The 26,078-nt window shown below is 49.4% G+C and overlaps 1 protein-coding gene across 4 annotated transcripts in view; it reads left to right on the top strand.

The window, feature by feature from the left end:
- LOC119958196 (bridging integrator 2-like) overlaps positions 1 to 26,078 on the top strand; it is a 141,898-nt gene that overhangs the window by 64,597 nt on the left and 51,223 nt on the right. For 2 of the 4 annotated variants that reach the window (XM_038786568.1, XM_038786569.1), the window contains 5 exons: positions 14,167 to 14,221; positions 15,123 to 15,217; positions 17,145 to 17,240; positions 24,461 to 24,568; positions 25,185 to 25,270. In XM_038786568.1, the coding sequence (XP_038642496.1) occupies positions 14,167 to 14,221; positions 15,123 to 15,217; positions 17,145 to 17,240; positions 24,461 to 24,568; positions 25,185 to 25,270 (440 nt within the window). Of the gene's footprint in view, positions 1 to 3,116; positions 3,407 to 14,166; positions 14,222 to 15,122; positions 15,218 to 17,144; positions 17,241 to 24,460; positions 24,569 to 25,184; positions 25,271 to 26,078 lie in introns of those variants that run through there. The other 2 variants (XM_038786571.1, XM_038786570.1) reach the window with 2 other exon arrangements.

The raw sequence follows: 26,078 nt of genomic DNA, 5'->3' as shown, positions 1-26,078 counted from the left end.
CTTAGCAACAGGTGCCCTGACATCCTCCTTAGCAACAGGTATCACTCACATCCTCCTTAGCAACAGGTATCTCTCACATCCTCCTTAGCAACAGGTATCTCTCACATCCTCCTTAGCAACAGGTATCTCTCACATCCTCCTTAGCAACAGGTATCTCTCACATCCTCCTTAGCAACAGGTATCTCTCACATCCTCCTTAGCAACAGGTATCTCTCACATCCTCCTTAGCAACAGGTATCTCTCACATCCTCCTTAGCAACAGGTGCCCTGACATCCTCCTTAGCAACAGGTATCTCTCACATCCTCCTTAGCAACAGGTATCTCTCACATCCTCCTTAGCAACAGGTATCTCTCACATCCTCCTTAGCAACAGGTATCTCTCACATCCTCCTTAGCAACAGGTATCTCTCACATCCTCCTTAGCAACAGGTATCTCTCACATCCTCCTTAGCAACAGGTATCACTCACATCCTCCTTAGCAACAGGTATCTCTCACATCCTCCTTAGCAACAGGTATCTCTCACATCCTCCTTAGCAACAGGTATCTCTCACATCCTCCTTAGCAACAGGTGCCCTGACATCCTCCTTAGCAACAGGTATCACTCACATTCTCCTTAGCAACAGGTATCTCTCACATCCTCCTTAGCAACAGGTATCTCTCACATCCTCCTTAGCAACAGGTATCTCTCACATCCTCCTTAGCAACAGGTATCTCTCACATCCTCCTTAGCAACAGGTATCTCTCACATCCTCCTTAGCAACAGGTATCTCTCACATCCTCCTTAGCAACAGGTATCACTCACATCCTCCTTAGCAACAGGTATCTCTCACATCCTCCTTAGCAACAGGTATCACTCACATCCTCCTTAGCAACAGGTATCTCTCACATCCTCCTTAGCAACAGGTATCTCTCACATCCTCCTTAGCAACAGGTATCTCTCACATCCTCCTTAGCAACAGGTATCTCTCACATCCTCCTTAGCAACAGGTATCTCTCACATCCTCCTTAGCAACAGGTGCCCTGACATCCTCCTTAGCAACAGGTATCTCTCACATCCTCCTTAGCAACAGGTATCTCTCACATCCTCCTTAGCAACAGGTATCTCTCACATCCTCCTTAGCAACAGGTATCTCTCACATCCTCCTTAGCAACAGGTGCCCTGACATCCTCCTTAGCAACAGGTGCCCTGACATCCTCCTTAGCAACAGGTATCTCTCACATCCTCCTTAGCAACAGGTATCTCTCACATCCTCCTTAGCAACAGGTATCTCTCACATCCTCCTTAGCAACAGGTATCTCTCACATCATCCTTAGCAACAGGTATCTCTCACATCATCCTTAGCAACAGGTATCTCTCACATCATCCTTAGCAACAGGTATCTCTCACATCCTCCTTAGCAACAGGTATCTCTCACATCCTCCTTAGCAACAGGTATCTCTCACATCCTCCTTAGCAACAGGTATCTCTCACATCCTCCTTAGCAACAGGTATCTCTCACATCCTCCTTAGCAACAGGTATCACTCACATCCTCCTTAGCAACAGGTATCTCTCACATCCTCCTTAGCAACAGGTATCTCTCACATCCTCCTTAGCAACAGGTATCTCTCACATCCTCCTTAGCAACAGGTATCACTCACATCCTCCTTAGCAACAGGTATCTCTCACATCCTCCTTAGCAACAGGTATCTCTCACATCCTCCTTAGCAACAGGTATCTCTCACATCCTCCTTAGCAACAGGTATCTCTCACATCCTCCTTAGCAACAGGTATCTCTCACATCCTCCTTAGCAACAGGTATCTCTCACATCCTCCTTAGCAACAGGTATCTCTCACATCCTCCTTAGCAGCAGGTGCCCGAACATCATCCTTAGCAACAGGTATCTCTCACATCCTCCTTAGCAACAGGTGCCCTGACATCCTCCTTAGCAACAGGTATCACTCACATCCTCCTTAGCAACAGGTATCTCTCACATCCTCCTTAGCAACAGGTATCTCTCACATCCTCCTTAGCAACAGGTATCTCTCACATCCTCCTTAGCAACAGGTATCTCTCACATCCTCCTTAGCAACAGGTATCTCTCACATCCTCCTTAGCAACAGGTATCTCTCACATCCTCCTTAGCAACAGGTATCTCTCACATCCTCCTTAGCAACAGGTATCTCTCACATCCTCCTTAGCAACAGGTATCTCTCACATCCTCCTTAGCAACAGGTATCACTCACATCCTCCTTAGCAACAGGTATCTCTCACATCCTCCTTAGCAACAGGTATCTCTCACATCCTCCTTAGCAACAGGTATCTCTCACATCCTCCTTAGCAACAGGTATCTCTCACATCCTCCTTAGCAACAGGTATCTAATCCTCTTAGCAACAGGTATCTCTCATCCTCCTTAGCAACAGGTATCTCTCACATCCTCCTTAGCAACAGGTATCTCTCACATCCTCCTTAGCAACAGGTATCTCTCACATCCTCCTTAGCAACAGGTATCTCTCACATCCTCCTTAGCAACAGGTATCTCTCACATCCTCCTTAGCAACAGGTATCACTCACATCCTCCTTAGCAACAGGTATCTCTCACATCCTCCTTAGCAACAGGTATCTCTCACATCCTCCTTAGCAACAGGTATCTCTCACATCCTCCTTAGCAACAGGTATCTCTCACATCCTCCTTAGCAACAGGTATCTCTCACATCCTCCTTAGCAACAGGTATCTCTCACATCCTCCTTAGCAACAGGTATCTCTCACATCCTCCTTAGCAACTGGTATCTCTCACATCCTCCTTAGCAACAGGTATCTCTCACATCCTCCTTAGCAACAGGTATCTCTCACATCCTCCTTAGCAACTGGTACCTCTCACATCCTCCCTTAGCAGCAAGTGCTCTGTGGTCATCCCTTGCTTTGACACCCCTCCTAGCAACGGTTTCAGCTCCATCCTTTTAGTAACCTCCTTCCCTGGAAAAGTCGATTGAAGTTCTGCCTGGGCATTGGCTCGGCTCTCTGCGTACTCCTGAGTCTGTCGGCCCTGGGGAGCTGCAATAAAGCACGTGCTCCAACACCCGCTCAAACAGTGCAGCGCAGAATCACGCAGCAATGCCAACAACCGCTAACCGCGCCAAGCAGCTCTTGAATAGGCCGCAGCAGCTCAGTGAGCCCACAGCCGCTGCTCGATTTCTGGTTTTACCTGCGCAAGGAAGGCAGCACAGCAGCAAACGTGGCAGTTTGCTGAGCAGGCTCTATGGAGAGGGTGCGAGAGAGGAATTAATGAGTGGAATGGACAACCGTTCCCCCTTCCCCTCCACATCACTTGCAGCAGGAATGGGAGGAAGTGTTGGAGAGGGTCAGCTATGCTTCCTGAATCCACAGGGCCTGGTCGCATCGAGGGAGATGATGTTGTGTCGAGGTAAGTTTGAAACACGCGTGTGTGTGTCAAGCACTCAGTACAAGTAGCTCTGCAAGTTATTCTACTGAAAAGACATTAATTGAGTTTTAACCATGGCATAGAGATTATGTCAGGGAACGACGCGAGTTGTAACTGCCCACACAAGGTAGGAATGTACATAGCCCCTGGATGCCCGTTGATTTTGAATCGGGCTGTGTGGTCTTGCTATAGGGCACTGCCACCATCTTACATTATTACCTCAACGCAATCAGGATTAGATGGCCCAAATCTGGCAGGAGCCACAGCTGGACTGACAGCGAGCGAAGGCAGAAGCATCCTCTCAGCTCATTCCGAGAATTCGACCCCGGCTGCACTGGGATCGAAAGATAGCCCCCATAACGGAGACCATGGCAATGGCCATCAACCTTTATAAAATCCCATCTGGTTCTTGTTTTCAATTCATTTACGGTATGTGGGTGTCGCTGGTTAGGCCAACAATTATTGCCCATTCCTAATTGCCCTTGAGAAGGTGGTGGGTGAGCCGCCTTCTTGAGCCGCTGCAGTCCATGTGGTGTAGGTACACCCACAGTGCTGTTAGGGAGGGAATTCCAGGATGTTGCCCCCAACGACAGTGAAGGAACGGCCGATTTATTTCCAAGTCAGGGTGGTGAGTGACTGGGAGGGGAACCTCCAGGTGGTGGGGTTCCCAGGTATCTGCTGCCCTTGTCCTTCTGGATGGTGGTGATCGTGGGTTTGGAAGGTGTTGTCTAAGGAACCTTGGTGAGTTTCTGCAGTGCATCTTGTAGATGGTACACACGGCTGCCACTGTGTGTCAGTGATGGAGGGAGTGAATGTTTGTGGATGGGGTGCTAATCAAGCGGGGCTGCTTTGTCCTGGATGGTGTTGAGCCTCTTGAGTGTTGTTGGAGCTGCACTCATCCAGGCAAGTGGAGAGTATTCCATCGCACTCCTGACTTGTGCTTTGTAGATGGTGCTTTGGGTCGTCAGGAGGCGAGCCCTTTAGGGAAGGAAATCTGCCGTCCTTACCCGGTCTGGCCTATATGTGACTCCAGACCCACAGCAATGTGGTTGACTCTTTTTTTTTTAAATTTAGAATATCCAATTCATTTTTTCCAATTAAGGGGCAATTTAACGTGGCCAATCCACCTAACCTGCACATCTTTGGGTTGTGGGGGTGAAACCCACGCAGACACAGGGAGAACGTGCAAACTCCTCACAGACAGTGACCCAGGGCCGGGAATCGAACCCGGGTCCTCAGCGCCGTAGGCAGCAATGCTAATCACTGTGCCACCGTGCCGCCCATGTGGTTGACTCTTAACTGCCCACTGAGATGGCCCCCGCGAGCCACTTGGTTGTTTCAAACCTTTACAGAATAGTTGAACCAGATGGATTGCAGCGGTTCAAGAAGGTGGCTCACCACCACCTTCTCGGGGGGGGGGGGGCAATTAGGGAGGGGCAATAAACGCTGGCCTGGCAAGCGATGCCCACATTCTATGAAAGGATAGATGAAAAAAATTAGAATTTTTGATCAAGTGACAGAGATTAAGGAAATGCGATGGATGTTGTCTATATGGACTTTGGTCAAAATACCAAAAAAGGGCTGGTTTACGAAATGGAAAAGGAGGATCAGTGTCCAATTGGATTTCAAAAAACAGTGAGTTGTGGTAAACGGTTAATTTTCAGACTGGAGGGTGATGGACAATGTTGTTCCCCAAGGCTCAGTGCTGGGACTGCTGCTTTGTGCGCTGTATATAAATAGCAGAATACGGAGTAAATTTTCCCATGATTCCAAACTTGGAGGAATGGCAAACAGTGAGGATGATGTTAATCCACTCCAACAGGAGATAGATGGGCTAGCAGAATGGGCAGACAAGTGGCAGATACAGTTTAATACAGAGAAGTGTGAGGTGATACAGTTTGGCAGAAGGGTGAGAGAGATGCAATACAGACTTAATGGCACAGCTCTAAAGAGTGTGCATGGATAGAGGGACCTGGGGACACGTGTATAGATATTTGGAGATGACAGGGACATATTGAGAGTTTAGCAAAGCATAGGGCAGCACGGAAGCATGGTGATTATCACAATTTCTTCACAGCTCCAGGGTCCCAGGTTTGATTCCCGGCTTGGGTCACTGTCTATGCGGAGTCTGCACGTTCTCCCCGTGTGTGCGTGGGTTTCCTCCGGGTGCTCCGGTTTCCTCCCACAGTCCAAAGATGTGCAGGTTAGGTGGATTGGCCGTGCTAAATTGCCCTTAGTGTCCAAAATTGCCCTTAGCGTTGGGTGGGGTTACTGGGTTATGGGGATAGGGTGGAGGTGTGGGTTTGGGTGGGGTGCTCTTTCCAAGAGCCGGTGCAGACTCGATGGGCCAAATTGCCTCCTTCTGCACTGTAAATTCTATGATTCTATGATATGGGATGTTGGGCTTTAGAAATAGAGGCACTGAGCACAAAATCTGGAAGGTTATGCTGAAGCTTTATAAAACTCTGGTTGAGCCACAACCAAAGTATTGTACGCAGTTCTCATCACCACACTTTAGGTAGGGCGTGAGGGTCCTCGAGCGGGGCGGAGGGAGATTTGCCAGGGTGGCTCCAGGGATGAGGGGATTTCAGCTCGAAAGTTAGGGTTGAAGAAGTGAGTGATGATGAGCTGGAACTTGCTGCCTACGATGGGGTGAAAGCAGAGACGATGAATGATTTCAAAGGGAAATTGGATCGGCGCTGAATGAAAGTAAACTTACATACGGGATGTAACGGGGGAATGGGACTGGCTGGATTTATCAACAGTGTAAGGGTTCTTCCTGTTTGTTCCTCTATTGCCTTATTTTCCCTTTCTTTTATTTTTGCTCCCTCCAAAATTGCCCTTCGTGTTGGGTGGGGTTACTGGGTTATGGGGATAGGGTGGGGATGTGAGCTTGGGTAGGGTGCTCTTTCCAAGAGCCAGTGCAGACTCGATGGGCCCAATGGCCTCCTTCTGCACTGTAAATTCTATGAAATATGAAATTAGTTTGCTGTTATCCAGTTGCATTTACTGCGTATTTCATCATTATTCTGGTTATAAATAAACAGTAATTATGTTTACATTTACAAACCTGGTGACTGTAATTATTGGGCAGCCAAGGGCCAGAGATGTGGGGTATTTTTATAAGAATCATTGGTTAATTCACTTGTGTTCTCACTCTGGGGCACGTGGGACTGGAGTTGACCGCGCACTGGCCCAGGGTGGTGTAACAACAGAGAATAATTACCCTCTGTCAGAGAAGTTAAAGTAGAGGAAGGGGTCAGCATGTGGATGCCCCCAGAAAACTGTTAACATAGAAACATCGAAAATAGATGCAGGAGTAGCCATTCAGCCCCTCGAGCCTGCACCACCATTCAATATGATCCTGTCTGATCATGCAAATTCAGTACCCCACTCCTGCTCTCTCTCCCCTTGATCCCTTTAGCCGCAAGGGTCACATCCAGCTCCCTCTTGAATATATCCAACAAACTGACCCCAACAGCTTTCTGTGGTAGAGAATTCCACAAGTTCACAACTCTCTGAGAGAAGAAGTTCTTCCCCATCTCAGTCCTGAATGGCTGACCCCTTATTCTCAGGCTGTGACCTCTAGTTCTGCACGTCCCCAACATCGGGAACATTCTTCTCACATCGAGCCTATCCAGTCCCATCAGGATTTTATATGTTTCAATGAGATCCCCTCTCATTCTTCTAAACTCCAGTCAGTACAAGCCCAGTCGATCCAGTCTGTCTTCATATGTCAGTCCTGCCATCCCGGGAGTTAGTCTGGTGAACCTTCGCTGGACACCCTCAATAGCAGGAATGTCCTTCCTCAAACTAGGGGACCAAAACTGCACACAATACTCAAGCTGTGGCCTCACCAAGGCCCTGTATAACTGCAGCAAGGCATCCCTACTCCTATACTCAAATCCTCTCGCTATGAAGGCCAGCATGCCATTAGCTTTCCTCACCACCTGCTGTACCTACATGCCAACCCTCACCACCTGCTGTACCCGAATGCCAACCTTCAGCGACTGTTCCACCATGACACCCAGGTCTCGCACTTCCCCCTTTCCTAAACTGCCACCATTCAGATAATAATCTGCCTTCCTGTTTGTGCCACCAAAGTGGGTAACCTCACATTTACCCACATTATATTGCATTTGCCAAGTATTTGCCCACTCTGCCAGCCTGCCCAAGTCACCCTGCAGCCTCTTTGCATCCTCCTCACAGCACACACTGCCACCCAGCTTAGTGTCATCTGCAAATTTGGAGATATCATGCAATTCCTTTGTCCAAATCATTAATGTATATTGTGAACAGCTGGGGTCCCAGCACTGAACCCTGCGATACCCCACTAGTTACTGCCTACCACTCTGAAAAGGACCCGTTTATTCCCAGTTTCTCCTTCCTATCTGCCAACCAGTTCTCTATCCACGTCAATACATTACCCACAATACCATGAGCTTTAATTTTGCTCACTAATCTCTTGTCTGGGACCTTGTCAAAAGCCTTTTGAAAGTCCAGATACACAACATCCACTGGTTCACCCTTGTCCACTCTACTGGTCACATCCTCAAAAAATTTCAGAAGGGTTGTCAAGCATGATTTTCCTGCTGGTCCATGCTGACTTGGACCGATCCTGTCCCGGCTTTCCAAATCCTCGGTTATTTTAACCTTAATAATTGACTCCAGCATTTTCCCAACCGCCGATGTCAGGTGTCAAATGAAGGACAGACATTGAATAAAATCAATGTGAGAAATACAGCAGCAATGGAGGAAATAATAGCACCAAAAACCGTGATAAGACCCCAGGACCAGATGGTTTCCATCCCAGGCTTTTAAACGAATGCTCTGAGAACATTGCAAATGCTCTCATAATCTGCCAAAGTTCTCTTCAATCAGTTTAAATTAGAAAATTGTGCATGTCACTCTACTATTGAAGAAAGACATCAAGGGGAAACCAAGGAATATTGTCAAGTTAGCTAAACATCTATTGCCATAAAGTTCCTTGAGGTTACGAATACCGATATAGTGACTGAACACCATGTACATTTTCAGCGCATCAGAGAGCAACATGGATTTGTAAAGGATAGGTGGTGTCCGATTGACCTTTTGCAGTGACTAAAGTAGTGGACAGAGGAATGCCGATGGTTGTTATTTGTATGGACTTGCAGAAGGCACTTGATAAAGTCCCTCAAAAGAGACTGTTAACTAAACTTGAAGCCCATGGGATTGAAGGCAAAGTATCGCCAGCTATAGGTGTTGGAAAAGATTCCAGTTTCTATTCTATTCCTCTCGATAGAAACAGGTCAACCTGTTTGACCGCATGATGAATGCACCTTCCTTGGCCATCAGGTTCTGGGGTGGGATTCGAACCCAGAACTTCTGGCTCAGAGGTAGGGATTCAGAGGCTACCTCACTGCACCACAAGGCCTCTGAGATGATGGGATAGAAAACCACATATCGAAATTTGCCCATGGTATAAAGATAGGCGATATTGCAAGCAATGCAGATCAAAATGACAAAGATTCCTTAAATGGAAAAAACTGCGTCATGCAGGAGGTCATCCATTTTGGAGCTAAAATGGATGGGATAGAATGTCTCCTAACTTATAAATAGCTGGAAACAGTGGAAGCCTAAACCTCAGACTTGGGGGTGGTGGGATTCCAATATTTAGCTCACTGGGCTAAATCACTGGCTTTTAAAGCAGGCCAAGGCAGGCCAGCAGCACGATTCAATTCCCGTACCAGCCTCCACGAACAGGTACCGGAATGTGGCGACTAGGGGCTTTTCACAGTTACTTCATTTGAAGCCTACTTGTGACAATAAGCCATTTTCATTTTTCAAGATAAAATAATCAGCAAAGGTTAATGGTTAGCTTGGAGGGCCGAAGGGCCTGCTCCTGCGCTGTATTGTTCTTTGTTCTTTAGGGTTGTGGCCAAGGGTGGTATCATGACCGGTACAGGCTTGGAGGGCCGGAGGGCCAGTTCCTATGCTGTATTGTTCTTTGTTCTTTGAATGCTGGTCTTTATATCGAGAGGAATAGAATACAAAAGACTGGAGATCGTGATTCAGCTACACAAAGCTCTGGTTAGACCACACCTGGAGTATTTTGAGCAGTTCCGGATATACACAAACCCACAAGGCCACGACCCAAGAACGGCAAATTGGGTTTAGGCTGCATGGATATTTTGCAATCACTGAGCCAGGTTTAGCGCTGTAAAGTTCTATGATTCTGTGGCTCCGTGTTGGGCACCGCTGGGCAGCAGTTTGCTGTCTCACTCTAGGCAACCTGCTTCACCCTGGCACCTGCTATCGGGGACAGATGCCAGTCGCGCCAATTTGAGGTGACGTGTACAGGAGATTGGATTCAAGCGCAACTCGACACTTCACCAAGAAAGGCTTTGTCTTGGCCAAATATTCTTACAGTCCCATGCCATTGTGTGAGAAAAGCGGAGGGGGGGTGGGGGGAATGAATGAGACAAGGGTCTGATAATGAGACAAACTCCTTTATAGAATGAGTGGTTAGGATTGGAAAGTACTGCCTCAGGTTAGATATCATAGAATTTGCAGTGCAGAAGGAGGCCATTCGGCCCATTGAGTCTGCACCGGCTCTTGGAAAGAGCACCCTACCCAAGGTCAACACCTCCACCTTATCCCCATAACTCAGTAACCCCACCCAACACTAAGGGCAATTTTGGACACTAAGGGCAATTTATCATGGCCAATCCACCTAACCTGCACATCTTTGGACTGTGGGGGGAAACCGGAGCACCCGGAGGAAACCCACGCAGACACGGGGAGGACGTGCAGACTCCGTACAGACAGTGACCCAAGCCGGAATCGAACCTGGGACCCTGGAGCTGTGAAGCAATTGTGCTAACCACAAGGCTACCGTGGATACAGATACAATGGTTGCCTTCGAAAGGGAATTGGGGAATTAGTTGAATGAGGATAGACTCAATGGGCTGAATGGAGTCCTTCTGTGCTGTACAGTTCTATTAATGAATGGAAATCCATTTTGATTTGTTTGCAAAGGTGCAAAGCAGTGACTTGACCATACTGCACACACTTGTCACAAGGCACGAAACTGGACATTGAACCGACCCAATTTAATAATAATATGATATAATAATCACTTATTGTCACAAGTAGGCTTCAATTAAGTTTCTGTGAGAAACCCCTAGTCGCCACATTCCGGCGCCTGTTTGGGGAGGCTGTTACGGGAATTGAACCCGCGCTGCTGGCCTTGAGTCTGCGTTATAAGCCAGCTGTTTAGCCCACTGTGCTAAACTAGCCAATGGAGTACCACACTGATTTTTTTCATGAACGTGTTTCAGTGAAATCAGTTGGCAGAGACGTAGCAAATAGCAGCAGGACAAGGCCATACGGCCCTTCGGGCCTGCACCGCCATTCATTATGATCATGGCTGGTCAATCTCCCTGCATCTGAAAGTTTGAGACACCAGCATTGGGCAAAGTAATAACTCAAAGACACCGGCACAAAAAGCAAGGGAACATGGTCCACAGCCGTACCAGCCTCCCCGGACAGGCGCCGGAATGTGGCGACTAGGGGCTTTTCACAGTAACTTCATTGAAGCTTACTCGTGACAATAAGCGATTTTCATTTCAAATACTCCAATTTGGCAAATAAGTCACACTACTCTGCTCCTGAGCCTACTTGCTCAATTCTTATAGACACAATGAATGTCACTCCCACAAGAAAATCCATATCACTCACTCAAGGGAATCAATGTTACTCTCCCGAGGGAATCAATGTCACTCTCAAGGGAATCAATGTCACTCTCGAGGCAATCAAGGTCACTCTCAAGGAAATCAATGTCACTCTCCCAAGGGAATCACTGTCACTCTCAAGGGAATCACTGTCACTCTCCAGGGAATCAATGCCATTCCTAAGGGAATCAATGTCACTCTCAAGGGAATCAATGTCACTCTCAAGGGAATCAATGCCATTCTCCCAAGGGAATCAATGTCACTCCCAAGGGAATCAATGTCACTCCCAAGGGAATCAATGTCACTCCCAAGGGAATCAATGTCACTCTCAAGGGAATCAATGTCACTCTCCCAAGGGAATCAATGTCACTCTCAGGGGAATCAATGCCGCTCTCAACGGAATCAATGTCACTCTCCCAAGGGAATCAATGTTACTCTCCCAACGGAATCAATGTCACTCAAGGGAATCAATGCCACTCTCAAGGGAATCAATGTCACTCTCCCAAGGGAATCAATGTCACTCCCAAGGGAATCAATGCCACTCTCAAGGGAATCAATGTCACTCTCCCAAGGGAATCAATGCCACTCCCAAGGGAATCATTATCACTCCCAAGGGAATCAATGTCACTCTCCCAAGGGAATCAATGTCGCTCTCAAGGGAATCATTGTCACTCCCAAGGGAATCAATGTCACTCTCAAGGGAATCATTGTCACTCCCAAGGGAATCAATGTCACTCCCAAGGGAATCATTGTCACTCCCAAGGGAATCAATGTCACTCTCGAGGGAAACATTGTCACTCCCGAGGGAATCAATGTCACTCTCCAGGGAATCATTGTCACTCCCAAGGGAATCAATGTCACTCCCAAGGAAATCAATGTCACTCTCAAGGGAATCATTGTTACTCCCAAGGGAATCAATGTCACTCTCTCCCAAGTGGAGACACGTTGAATCCGGATTAAACTTGTTCCCACCTCCTGCCATTGGCTGAAGGATGTACCAACAAAACTCTGCCCCCCCCTTGATCAGCCCCCAATCCAAATGATGAAGAAGTTGCACGAACTTAAATCACGTTACAGAGTCAGGTTTGTGAAAATGATCAAAGAGCAGGTCAACCTTTTCATTTCTGCACCCAAACCGACATGTAGCAAAGTGCGTATCAGATAAGGAGGTTGCAGCAACAGGAAATGCTGCCTGCTTCAGACCGCATCACTTCCCCTTGGGTTTTGCCTGGCGGCCGGTAGACGCTGAACATTCAGCTGTAAGATTTGATTGTCAGTAAGCCGGAGGACGGCTCAGTGTTGGCACTGCTGGATCTCCAAGTTGGGCTCAGACTTCTGTTGGGACTCGGTGTGCGGGCAAGAACATTCTCAAAGAGGGCCCAGTGACATAGTCAGATTGACACGAACGCTATTCCCCTCAATACACCAAGTGGCAGACTAACTACCTTAAACTCAACAGACAAGGCCGTTTCTTGGCTTTGGGTATTTGCATTCGGGAACAATAACTTCCCGTTTCACTGTAACCAACTGGAGTCTTTGAGGTGTCCCGCACACTATTTATATAAACGGACTCAGGGTTCCCAGGCCGATGGCGACCAGCTGCAGCCAATTCATCGAGATCAGTACAATTTGCTCATCAATGTCACAGCTTCAGGGCAGACAGACAACATACTGCATCTGGAGAAAATCTCCTTCGGCACCGTCCCCATCAAACACTCCCAGGACAGGTACAGCACGGGGTTAGATACAGAATAAAGCTCCCTCTTCACTGTCCCCATCAAACACTCCCAGGACAGGTACAGCACGGGGTAAGATACAGAGTAAAGCTCCCTCTACACTGTCCCCATCAAACACTCCCAGGACAGGTACAGCACGGGGTTAGATACAGAGTAAAGCTCCCTCTACACTGTCCCCACCAAACACTCCCAGGATAGGTACAGCACGGGGTTAGATACAGAGTAAAGCTCCCTCTACACTGTCCCCATCAAACACTCCCAGGACAGGTACAGCACGGGGTTAGATACAGAGTAAAGCTCCCTCTACACTGTCCGCATCAAACACTCCCAGGACAGGTACAGCACGGGGTTAGATACAGAGTAAAGCTCCCTCTACACTGTCCCCATCAAACACTCCCAGGACAGGTACAGCACGGGGTTAGATACAGAGTAAAGCTCCCTCTACACTGTCCGCATCAAACACTCCCAGGACAGGTACAGCACGGGGTTAGAAACAGAGTAAAGCTCCCTCTACACTGTCCCCATCAAACACTCCCAGGACAGGTACAGCACGGGGCTGGATACAGAGTAAAGCTCCCTCTACACTGTCCCCATCAAACACTCCCAGGACAGGTACAGCACGGGGTTAGATACAGAGTAAAGCTCCCTCTTCACTGTCCCCATCAAACACTCCCAGGACAGGTACAGCACGGGGTTAGATACAGAGTAAAGCTCCCTCTACACTGTCCCCATCAAACACTCCCAGGACAGGTACAGCACGGGGTTAGATACAGAGTAAAGCTCCCTCTACACTGTCCCCATCAAACACTCCCAGGACAGGTACAGCACGGGGTTAGATACAGAGTCAAGCTCCCTCTGCACTGTCCCCATCAAACACTCCCAGGACAGTTACAGCACGGGGTTAGATACAGAGTAAAGCTCCCTCTACACTGTCCCCATCAAACACTCCCAGGACAGGTACAGCACGGGGTTAGATACAGAGTAAAGCTCCCTCTACACTGTCCCCATCAAACACTCCCAGGACAGGTACAGCACGGGGTTAGATACAGAGTAAACCTCCCTCTACACTGTCCCCATCAAACACTCCCAGGACAGGTACAGCACGGGGTTAGATACAGAGTAAGGCTCCCTCTGCACTGTCCCCATCAAACACTCACATGACAGGTACAGCACGGGGTTAGATACAGAGTAAAGCTCCCTCTGCACTGTCCCTGTGTACAAGGGATGAGTATTCTGTGCCAGTGGAGGGGGTGAAAGTGTGATCTGAAACTTACCTTTCCCTTTCTCCTTGTAGGCTGATGGGAACAAGCTCCACAAGGATCTGAAAGCGTATCTGAATGCTGTGAGAGGTATGGTGCGTCGCTCAGCTCTCTGATTGCTCTCTCTAACCCTGCACCCTGGTCCCAAAGAGTAACACTTTCACATCTTCTTTCAAGTTTTGATTTTGTCCCATTCCCTTCTGGGAGCACACACTCCCACTTGTTTGATGGACATACCAGGATGTAAACTGCAACTTCATTGCAATGTTAATGTAAGCCTGCTTGTGAGACTGTGCTGGAGAGGTATCCAGACCTGTGAGTCTGTGTGTTTGAGCAGTATTGGGCTCAGCATTGTTCCCCTCCAGGGTCACATCTCTTGCATGGTCTCTGTCTATACGTCTCCCTTAAGGCGGGTCCCACAGGATGGCAGACATTGGGGAGAATGTACTTTGTCAGGATCTGCGGGGGAACAGGCCCAAAACAATTTCAAGCTTTCCCTGTGGAATTCACAACACTCATATATTGTCGAGAAGATATTGGCAGTAATTCGGACAGGCTTGCCTGGGATGTGCGGCCCAGGCTGTTGATAGCCACAGTATACGGGGCTATACACAGGGGGCTTTATGGCCACTGAGGCCAGTTGACATCCCAACTGTCTCTCTGCCTCCTCGCAGCTCATTCAGGATTGACCCTGGCTCCTCGTTGCTGTCTGTGCCTCCCTTACCCCTGTAGTCTCTCAGAAGAATGGGTAGGAGGGGGGGGGGGATGGTTTGGTGCTGGGGAGGGTGAAAACAGAATGGCATCGGTTGGCTGCGTCACCCCTCGTTCAATTTTACTCTGTATTGAAGTGAGAGTTGGGCCTGTGGTCGGGTGGCTTCATTCTCCCTCAGGGCTGGGTTCAAAACGAGGTCCACCCCGGCATGTTGCCAGCTGTATGTCCTTTGATATTATTCCCTGGCCTGATCTGCCTCCATTTCTCCATTTTTCCCAGCAATGCATGAGACGTCAAAGAGGCTGTCCCTCACCTTGCAGGAGGTTTACGAGCCCGATTGGGAGGGGAAGGACGATCTGCTCCCCATCGTCGAGGTGAGTGACTTGACTTCTGCTGTGCTGGCTACTGGTCTCCTCTTCTGCAAACCGCGCCTCATTGGCAGCAGGGGCTGGCTCCTTTGGAATGGTGTGAAATGTCTGCACTGACTCGGTGACCCATTGGAGCTCAGAACATCACGGCAAGGTTTTAACCTCTGGCTTTAGAGATGGCTGCCTGATGATACCTTTTTGGCACGGTGGCACAGCAGCTAGCATGGGTGCCGCACTGGTCCAGGGTCCCAGGTTCGATTCCCTGCTTGGGTCACTGTCGGTGCGGAGTCTGCACGTTCTCCCCGTGTGCGTGGGTTTCCTCCGGGTGCTCCGGTTTCCTCCAACAATGCAAAGTTGTATAGGTTAGGTGGATTGGCCATGCTAAAAATTGCCTTTTAGTGTCCAAAGATGTGCACGTTAGAACATAGAACATACAGTACAGAAGGAGGTCATTCGGCCCATCGAGTCTGCACCGACCCACTTAAGCCCTCACGTCCACCCTATCCCCGTAACCCAATAAACCCCCCCCCCTAACCTTTTTGGACACTAAGGGACAATTTATCATGGCCAATCAACCTAACCTGCACATCTTTGGACTGTGGGAGGAAACCGGAGCACCCGGAGGAAACCCACGCACACACGGGGAGAACGTGCAGACTCCGCACAGACAGTGACCCAAGCCGGGAATCGAACCTGGGACCCTGGTGCTGTGAAGCCACCGTGCTATCCACTTGTGCTACCGTGCTGCCCCCTAGGTGGGGTTATGGGGATAGGGTGGGGGATTGGGCCTAGTTAGCTGCTCTTTCAGAGGGTCAGTGCAGACTTGGTCGGCCAAATCTTCCCTGTCGGGATTCGATGGTTCTAACACTGTCCACCTTGAAAGACCTGAACCTACATTTCCATGCCACCATCTGTGTCGAAACATAAGTCGGCATGTTAGAAAAAAAATGTGCCGCCTTCGCCCTTGATTGTTATTAAGAGGCTGACCTTGAAAGCTACGGTTGTGTCAGGGCTGTGAATCGATAGGACAATCCGGGCGACAGCCACACACAGCGAGAGGAAAGGCAATGGGAGCGATTCCCCGCTCCCGCAGAAAATCGTGAAGGCCGTCGTGAAATCGGCCGACTTTCACGACGGCCTCGGAGCCCGCTCCCCGCACCTAATTCACCCCCACCCGGGAGGCCAGGAGCGGCGCTCCGTTATTCTCAGCGGCGCGGACTTGATGCTGGCATCAAGGCGGCGCGCCGAGAATGACGCGGCCAGCGCGCCTATATGACTTCAGCCGCGCATGCGCAGATTGGCCGGCTCCAACCCGCGCATGTGCGGCTGACGTCACGACGCTGACGGCTCGAACCCGCGCATGCGCGGTGGCCGTCTTTCCCCTCAGCCTCCCCGCAAGACATGGTGGCTTGATCCCGCGGGGCGGCGGAGGGGAAATAGTGCGTCCGATTTGGACGCCGGCCCGATGATCGGTGGGCACTGATCGCGGGCCTGTCCCCTCCCGAGCACAGTTGCGGTGCTCTTTCCCCAAAAGGCCACCTACAAGCCCCAAACGGGCATCCCCACACCCGTTTCACGACGGCAGTGACCAGGTGTGGTTGCCGCTGTCGTGAAACGGCCGCGAACGGCAGGCCGCTCGGCCCATCCGGGCTGGAGAATCGCCGGTTGCCGTGAAAAACGGCGAGCGGCGATTCTTCTGAGCGGGAGGGGGGGGAGAATCGCGGGGGCGCGAGTGGGGCATAAAATTTGTCGGGGGGCCCTCCTGCGATTCTCCCACCCAGCGTGGGGAGCGGAGAATCGCGCCCAATGTCTTTAAACTCCAAGGGAAGATAACCCAGGAATCACAAACGTTCCCGCGAACAACAAAATGAGGTGAAACCAGGCGACAGTTGTCATGGTAACAGAGACATTTCGGAATCTTCTCTCATTTCAGAATAATGACCTGCTGTGGGCGGACTATGAGGAGAAGCTGTCCGATCAGGCCATGAGGACACTGGAGACATACCTGAGCCAGTTTCCGACATTTAAGGTGGGTCACCACTTGGTTACATCATCTACTCTTTGAAAAAGGCAGATCTGTCAATTTTTGGTCATGTCCGAGGGTTAAGGTCCCCGCCCAATTGGGTTACTTCACAACCAAACAAACATGGTGAATGCAGGAAGCAACATCTGTCACAGACAGCGTCACCCGTTCCCGAGGGAACTTTGTGGGGTTAGGATGGACAGACGGGCAGGGGGTGGGCAGTAAAACAAGTATTCATACTTCTTAACATAGTTACCCACAATCATTACAATAAAAAGAAACTATTTAACGATGACACGATTGCACAATTACAAACATTCCAGGACAGAAATAGTTACAAATATGTTGCAATTGCAAGGGCAGCACGGTGGCACAGTGGTTAGCACTGCTGCCTCACGGCGCCAAGGTCCCAGGTTCGATCCCGGCTCTGGGTCACTGTCCGTGTGGAGTTTGCACATTCTCCCCGTGTCTGCGTGGGTCTCACCCCCACAACCCAAAGATGTGCAGGGTAGGTGGATTGGCCACGATAAACTGCCCCTTAATTGGGAAAAAATGAATTGGATACTCTAAATTTAAAAAAAAATATGTTGCAATTGTTTTTTGTTCATTTCTGGGATGTGAGCTTCGCTGGCTAAGTCAGCATTTGTTGCCCATCCCTAATTTCCCTTGAACTGAGGGGCTCGCTCGACCATTTCAGAGGGGCAGTTAAGAATCAACGACATTGGGAGGCACGGTGGCTCAGTGGTTAGCCCTGTTGCCTCACGGCGCCGAGGTCCCAGGTTCGATCCCGGCCCTGGGTCACTGTCCGTGTGGAGTTTGCACATTCTCCCCGTGTTTGCGTGAGTTTCACCCCCACAACCCAAAGATGTGCAGGATAGGTAGATTGGCCATGCTAAATTGTCCCTTAATTGGAAAAAATAATTGGGTAATCTAAATTTATATTTTTTAAAAGTCAACCGCATTGCTGTGGGTCTGGAGTCACCTGTAGGCCAGACCGGGTAAGGACAGCAGATTTCCTTCCCTGAAGGATATTAGTGATTTTATAGAATTTAAATTATCGAATAAAAATGAAAGAACTATAACATTCTGCATTTTGGATTCAAATCCATAGATCACCAACTGGACTCTCCATCGGCGGGATTCTCCGTTTCGCCGGCCGCGCACTCACGCCCGCGGATTTCCCGACCGCGTGCGGGTGCCCACAATGGGAAACACCTTTAGCCGCCTGCCGGGATAGGGAATCCCGCTGCCGGAAGGGGCGTGCCGCACCAGCAAATGGGTGCGGCGGGACGGAGAATCACGCCCCATATGATAATTAAATTCTCAATAATTTACATACTATTGCTAAGTTTTCTAAAGTAGGGCGTCTCATTGCCTGTCAGTTCTCTGTCTTATTTGCTGAATGGTGTCTTTTCACTTTAATTCCATCACACTTTTACTTTCATGCCTTTGTGACAAGAGACAGTGAGAATGGGAGCTGGAATTGAGTTTTCCCGCAAAGTTCAGACAAAGCTTTCGATCACAAAACGTTGTTGTCACATCTGCTGCAGCGATAGCCCTGGAGGTGAATCGGCAACATGCTCAGTGGTATGAAGCAACAGCAGTTCAAAATGGCAGCTCACTTCCATCTTTTCAGCCCGCCTCAGGATGGGCAACGAATGCTAACCTTACCAGTGATGCCCACATCCGGAAAATGCATCTCGACAAAAGGCCAACACTTGCTAATCCAACAGAATGGCTCCCATTCAAAGTCAGAAATCTTTCCGTAGAAAAGCACGTGTGTATCCCACAGAGCTCGCTGTAACTTGGGCAGAACAGGAGGCAGAGAATTGGGAATCTGAGAGAGGGCGGAGGGAGAGAGAGCTGGGGAGGGGCGGGGGCAAGGAGAAGGAAACAACAAATTGGACATTAGGGTGGGAAAAGGATGCAGTGAATTCGGACTCAGGGTAGTGTGGGGGGGGGGGGGGGCAGTGTCATTAAATAGAATCCATAGAATCCCTACAGTGCTGAAGGAGGCCATCCGGCCCATCGAGTCTACACCAACCGTCTGAAAGGGCACCCTACCCAGGCTCACTCCCCCGCCCCATAACCCCACCTAACCTTTGGATACTAAGGGGCAATTGATCATGGAGGATCCACCCAACCTGCACATCTTTGGACACTAAGGGACAATTTAGCATGGCCAATCCACCTAACCTGCACATCTTTGGACACTAAGGGACAATTTAACATGGCCAATCCACCTAACCTGCACATCTTTGGACACTAAGGGACAATTTAACATGGTCAATCCACCTAACCTGTACATCTTTGGACACTAAGGGACAATTTAACATGGCTAATCCACCTAACCTGCACGTCTTTGGACACTAAGGGACAATTTAACATGGTCAATCCACCTAACCTGCACATCTTTGGACTGTGGGAGGAAGCCGGAGTACCCAGAGGAAACCCACGCAGGCACGGGGTGAACGTGCAGACTCCATCCAGTCACCCAAGGCCGGGTCCCTGGCACTGTGAGACAGCAGTGCTAACCAGTGTGCCACCGTCACAGTGGGTGAAGGAGATACGCTATTCAGTTTGCCAGCTGCCACCACAGGGTTGAGTAGCTTTAATGATCAAGGAGGCCAGCGGTAATTGGGAAAAGCTTTATTTTACTTTGAACAATGAGGTGTCCACGGCAGGAACTATCTGCCAATCCCAGTCCCATTTGGTCAAACAACATGCCGGTCCCTGCTTGGGCTGGCTTTTATGCTCGGGTTAACGAGCCCCAGCTGGGTGGGCCTCTGCCCCCTACCTGGGAATCTCGTACTGCACGAGCCCCAGGGGGAGATTGACAGCGGTTTTCCCATGGGCCTCATGGTGGTTATGACAACAGTCAGTGTTGAGATTGACACAGTGGCCACTATAGAAACCGTGAATTCATGGTCTGTTGCCAGGTCAGGAGGCTGTAGACCCACGAAGGAAGGGGAGGCTGATTTGTAGTTCAAAATTAGAATGAGACGTCACATTGGATTAAAAAACAAGGCCCAGGCTTTTTAACCTCACCGGCCTGCGTGACACTCCACCAGTGAATGTGCAGGATGCAGCCATTGGCACTCAGCAAAGTATCGGGACAGAAATCTGGAGCTTGTCTCTAAAGCAGCTCTTGGCCACGCCCCATCCTATTCCTGTTAGCTTCATCAGATCCACCTCCTCCCAGTAGCACACTGGTCCTCCGATTCCGGCCTTCCATTCATTTACCACCCCTATCCCTCCATTCAGTCACCTGGGCCCCGCCCTCTGCAGTCATGTCTCTCCACCTCGGAAAGCCATCTTTCCCAACAAGGTTATTCTCACCTTCCCTGATATCTCCCAGCTTGTTTTCGTTCACATCTATTTCGGAAACTGCGTAGAATGTTTCTCTTCGCATTCACGGTTGTTTAAGTGTGACCTGTTGAATCGTAGAAAATAAAAATGCTGCAACAACTTCAGCCAGCCAGCCAGCTTCTAAACGGGTAAAGCTAACAGAATGTCAGTAGGACCCTACATCATGATACCACGCCAGATGATTTGAACCCCACCATCCTGGCAGAAACTGGAGTAGGTGGACAGCTGAGATGTCTCAGGATACTTTTGGAAGTTGGAATGAAATGAAAAGTAAAGAATTAGAATTTAAAAATTAACTGATAGGGGTTTAGCTGGTCTGAGGACTTGTGAGATGCAGATCAGCCTAGTAGCAGGGTGAAACAGATACTTCGTCAAGCAAAGTGGAAACTAGCAGTCTCGGGACCTAGATCATAGCAACACCCAGTTGCAAAGCAGTGTTCCCCAGAGAATCAATCTGTTGCGCAGAAACAAAAAGGGAAAACCCCTTAAATGCTACCCTAAACTATACGCACGGTTCCCAAAAGAAGGCTCCAATACCTATGCGGTAATTATTTTCTGGATTTGGCTCATAGTGTTAAAACCTATGGGATGTTGTTTTGGGGAATGTGTATGCTCGGTGTTTCGGAAAGTAGATAGATTTAGATTGGAGGGTAATTTGTGTACTGTATTATTGTAGTTAATGATAAATATCCTTTACTGTTGCTTGTCTCCTGTTTTAAAGTTTAATAAGTGTTTTGTTAGATGAATAATTCAAAACAAGACTGGCCCCTTTCCTCACCGTCCTTCGTCTTTATTCTCACAGTTTTTCCAAATCTCAAGAATAAATTGGTGAGGATCATAGAATCCCTACAGTTCAGAGGAGGCCATTTGGCCCATTGAGTCTGCACCAACCCTCCGAAGGAGCATCCTAAACTAGGCCCACTCCCCCGCCCTATCTCCATAACCCTTTGGACACTAAGGGACAATTTAACATGGCCAATCCACCTAACCTGTACATCTTTGGACACTAAGGGACAATTTATCATGGCCAATCCACCTAACCTGTACATCTTTGGACACTAAGGGACAATTTATCATGGCCAACCCACCTAACCTGCACATCTTTGGACACTAAGGGGCAATTTAGCATGGCCAATCCACCTAACCTGTACATCTTTGGACACTAAGGGACAATTTATCATGGCCAATCCACCTAACCTGCACATCTTTGGACTGTGGGAGGGAACCAGAGCACCCGGAGGAAATCCACGCAGACACGGGGAGAACCAGCATTCCTCATTTTCCTTCTGGGATTTGGGATGCTCTTGGGGTTCGTAACAATACTTACTGCCCGGAACTCACCAACTACAACTTTCACTCAGGCTTCTGGTTCGATGTTTAAGCCGCCTGATCAGTGTTGGTGGGGTCCTTCTTTAAATATGTTGCCCCCCCCCCCCCCACTATCATTTAACTCTGGCCTGGGTGCATAGGGAAGCTCCCCCCCAGGTCGCCCCACACCTCAGTCACCCCCAGCCAAAAACCAGTAGGGAAAAAGGAGCTACAAAAGGCATGTTTTACACTTTGAGTATAGGGTCAGGAGGAGCAGGAATAATCCTCGGGGTTCCACAAGGAAGTAGGCCCCCCATGTCCCAGACACCCACCTGTCTCCACACTTTTCTGCAGCAAATGGCTGCATCTTTCCCACTCACTGGTAGAATGTCACAGCGGCCGGTGAGTTGAAAAAGCCTGGGCCTAGTTTTCAGCTACGGCGGGAGTTTCATATTCACTTACCAGTAACCGCCAAAAATCGAAACAAAATTAAAATTTGATCTCTGCCTTCTTTCAAATGCTGACGGTAACCCTTGGGTACAGTTCCAGCCCTACTCACAGACAATGCCCGTACAAACCCCTTTACAAAATGGAGGAATTTTGCATCTGTGCATGTTGTAAGTTCCTAAACTATCCTCATATTTTTTGACGTATCGACAGCCTTTGACATGATTGGCCACATCATCTTCCTACAACTCCTTCTCCATTGTCTTCCAGCTGCTCTCTCCCGGCCCCATCCTTATCTATTTAATGGTAGCCAGGATATCCCTTGCAATGGCTTCTTTTCCCACTCTCATACTCGTACCTCTGGGGTTCCCAAAGGATCGACCCTCAGTCCCCTCCGATTTTCCAGCTACATACATCCCCCTCGACAACATCATCTGAAAACACATCAGGTTTCTCATATGCAAAGCAAACCCTCAAGTCGACCTCACCACCACTCTTTTTGACCCTTCTCCATAGTCTCTGCTGTCAGATTTCTTATCTGACATCCAGTTAAATATATGGAAGGCCAAAGCCATTGTCTTTGGTTGTCGTGACAACCCCTTCTGGTCACAGCCATGGACTAATGAGTCACAATCTCAGCGTTCTACTTGCCCCTGAGCCAACCTTTCAACCACCTAAGACCGCCTATTTCCCCGTCCATATTATCGACCAACTTCACCCCTGTCTCAGCTGATCGGCTGCTGAAACCCTCATCCATGTCTTGATTACCTCCAAATTTGACTATTCCCTCACTCTCCTCGCTGCTCTCTCACATTCTACCCTCCCGTAAACTTGAGGTCATCCAAAACTCTGCTGCCCTGTGTACTAACTAGCATCAAGTCCCCTTTATTCACCACCCCCTGTGCTCACTGACGGACATCGGGCGGAATTCTCCGTCACCGACGCCAAAGTCGCGTTCGGAAATCGGCCAGAGAATCCCCGTTTGCGCCGAAATCGGGGGCAGTGCCGCTTTTGCGATGCGCTTCAAAACGGCGTAAGGGCGGCCTGAGGACGTAACCCGAGGCCCTCCCCCGATGCTCCGTCTCCGATGGGCTTCGTTCCCGATGGCGTGGGACTCTCATGCTTTTTATTTTCGTGAACACGGCGCGGCGGTTGCTTGACTGAGTCCAGCGCCGCCACAGTCGGATGGGAATCGTTCTGCGGGCAGGAGGGGCTATGGCGGGGGCTGGGGGCACTGGTGGGGAGTGATCCGGGAATGGCGAGCCCAGCCAAAGGGGGTCATTTTTGGCAGGCCGCGTCCACGCGTGGCTGGTGCCATCTTGCATGGTGCGGCCGCTGCAGGCCGCCGCCGTGCGCATGCGTGGCCACGGACCCAGCAATTCTCCAACCGTATCCACAGCTAAAGCCGAGGGGGGGGGGCTTTACGCTGCCTGCTCGCCCCCACCAGACAGAGGTTCAGTGCAGCTTTTGCGCCCTTTTTTTCGGGCGTAAAAAGCCACTGTTCCCACGCCGGCATCAGCACTTAGTCTGGGAATCGGAGAATTCAGCCCATTGTTAGCCAGTTAAGCAATGTCTTGATTTTGAAATTCTCATCCTTGTTTTCACATCTCGCCGTGTCCTCTCCCCTCCCTATCTCTGGAATCTCCTCCGGCCCCACAACCCTCCGAGATCTCTGCACTCCTCCTGCTCATTCCTGACGTTAATCGCTCCACCAATGGCGGCCGTGCCTTCAGATGCCTGGCTCCCACGCTCTCGATTTCCTTCCTAAATCCCTCCACCCCCTTTTTACCTCATTTTCTCCCCTTTAAGACACTCTTCAAAACCGTCCACTTTGATGAGGCTGTGATCATCTTCCTTAATATCTCCTTATGTGGTTCAGTGTCAAGTTTTGTTTTACAATTTTCCTGTGAAGCAATTGAGGATGTTTTATCATGCGAAAGGCCAGATACAAATGTAGGCTGTTGCCGATGGCGATAATGAATCCCTTCCCTGAGAAACAAACTCACCAGTGAAGATTAAAACAAAATCATCAACTGCTGTACATCCCAGGGAGTTTAGTGTTGAGGCAATGTGTAACTGAAATTCATTTTCTCGCCCTTCAGAAACGTATTGCGAAACGAGGGCGTAAACTAGTGGATTATGACCGTTTCCGACACCATCTTGAATCTCTGCAAAGCGCAAAGAAGAAAGATGAGGCGAAGATCACCAAGGTAACTCACAGATGGTACGATCGCAGGGTAAGGCCTTGTCCCGGAGGGCAGTCAGGCCCTGCCACCCCATTCTCAGAGCCTGTGGCCTACGAGGTCACCATGGAAATGGAAAGGCCCTCACACCAACGGAAGTGTGAAATAGAAGCAGAAAATGTCAGGAAAACAGCGGTTCGGTGGAGAGAGAAACAGAGTTTTTTTCATAAATTTAGAGTACCCAATTTATTTTTTCCAATTAAGGGGCAATTTAGCGTGTTCAATCCACCTACCTTGCACATCTTTGGGTTGTGGGGGCGAAACCCACGCAGACATGGGGAGAATATGCAAACTCCACACGGACAGTGACCCAGAGCCGGGATCGAACCTGGGACCTCGACGCCGTGAGACTTCAGCGCTAACCCACTGCACCACCGTGCTGCCCTGAGAGAAACAGAGTTAACCTTCCAGGTTGATGACCTTTCACCTCACAGTATGAGGGAGCTGGACGATCATCAGGAGAGATGCAGTCGGTCACACTGGAAGCAGTGGGGAGAAGTTACTGATTGACAGTGCGTTGAAAGCTGCGTGTTGCGTCGTGGGCGAACGGGCAGTGTTACATTCTTGACTCCTCATTTTTCAGGCTGAAGAGGAATTTATTACGGCCCAGAATGAGTTTGAAGAGCTCAATGCTCAGCTTCGTGAGGAACTGCCAGAGCTGTGGAACAGGTACGGTCTGCTTTGGGAATCGTGGGAATCATTGCAAAGAATGTCAATGGCGAACTATCCTCAGACAGTTATGTAAATGCTTGAGGGGCTTCTTACAACAATGTGACCTTGAACTGTTCTGTAAAAGGCTTACAGAATTGGAATTGTGAATGGTTTGTGACTGAGGGGCACAGGAGAAATTAGGGCTTCTTGAAGAAATGACTCCTATTGGCTGAAACAGTATTTCTGCGTTAATGTGTTAATACACTGGTGCATTGTACATGTTCCCAGCGTGCATTGGACAAGTCCATGAACCTCGCTGGCACCTTGTGACGAAACGTGACTCTCAGGAAAGCCTTCCAATATCTTTGGCCAACTTCCCGACTGTCATGCCCAATTGACCCAACTCTTTCATCATCTGAAACCCCACATTGAGCTGATGGCTACCCTCAAAAGACCTGCCCGGTGCCAACATTGGCAGACGATGCACCTCCTCCACTTGGAGAATATCACGAAATCCTGGCAGCCTTTTGACTGACCATAGATTTACATAGACTTTACATAGAATTTACAGTGCAGAAGGAGGCCATTCGGCTCATCGACTCTGCACCGGCTCCTGGAAAGAGCACCCTACCCAAGGTCAACACCTCCACCCTATCCCCATAACCCAGTAACCCCACCCAACACCAAGGGCAATTTTGGACACTAAGGGCAATTTATCACGGCCAATCCACCTAACCTGCACATCTTTGGACTGTGGGAGGAAACCGAAGCACCCGGAGGAAACCCACGCACACACGGGGAGAACGTGCAGACTCCGCACAGACAG

The sequence above is a fragment of the Scyliorhinus canicula genome, chromosome 28, assembly GCF_902713615.1.
Source record: "Scyliorhinus canicula chromosome 28, sScyCan1.1, whole genome shotgun sequence".
In the NCBI taxonomy this organism is placed as follows: Eukaryota; Metazoa; Chordata; class Chondrichthyes; order Carcharhiniformes; family Scyliorhinidae; genus Scyliorhinus; species Scyliorhinus canicula.
Note: the sequence above shows the minus strand (reverse complement) of the source record. Positions and strands in the feature narration are given on the sequence as shown.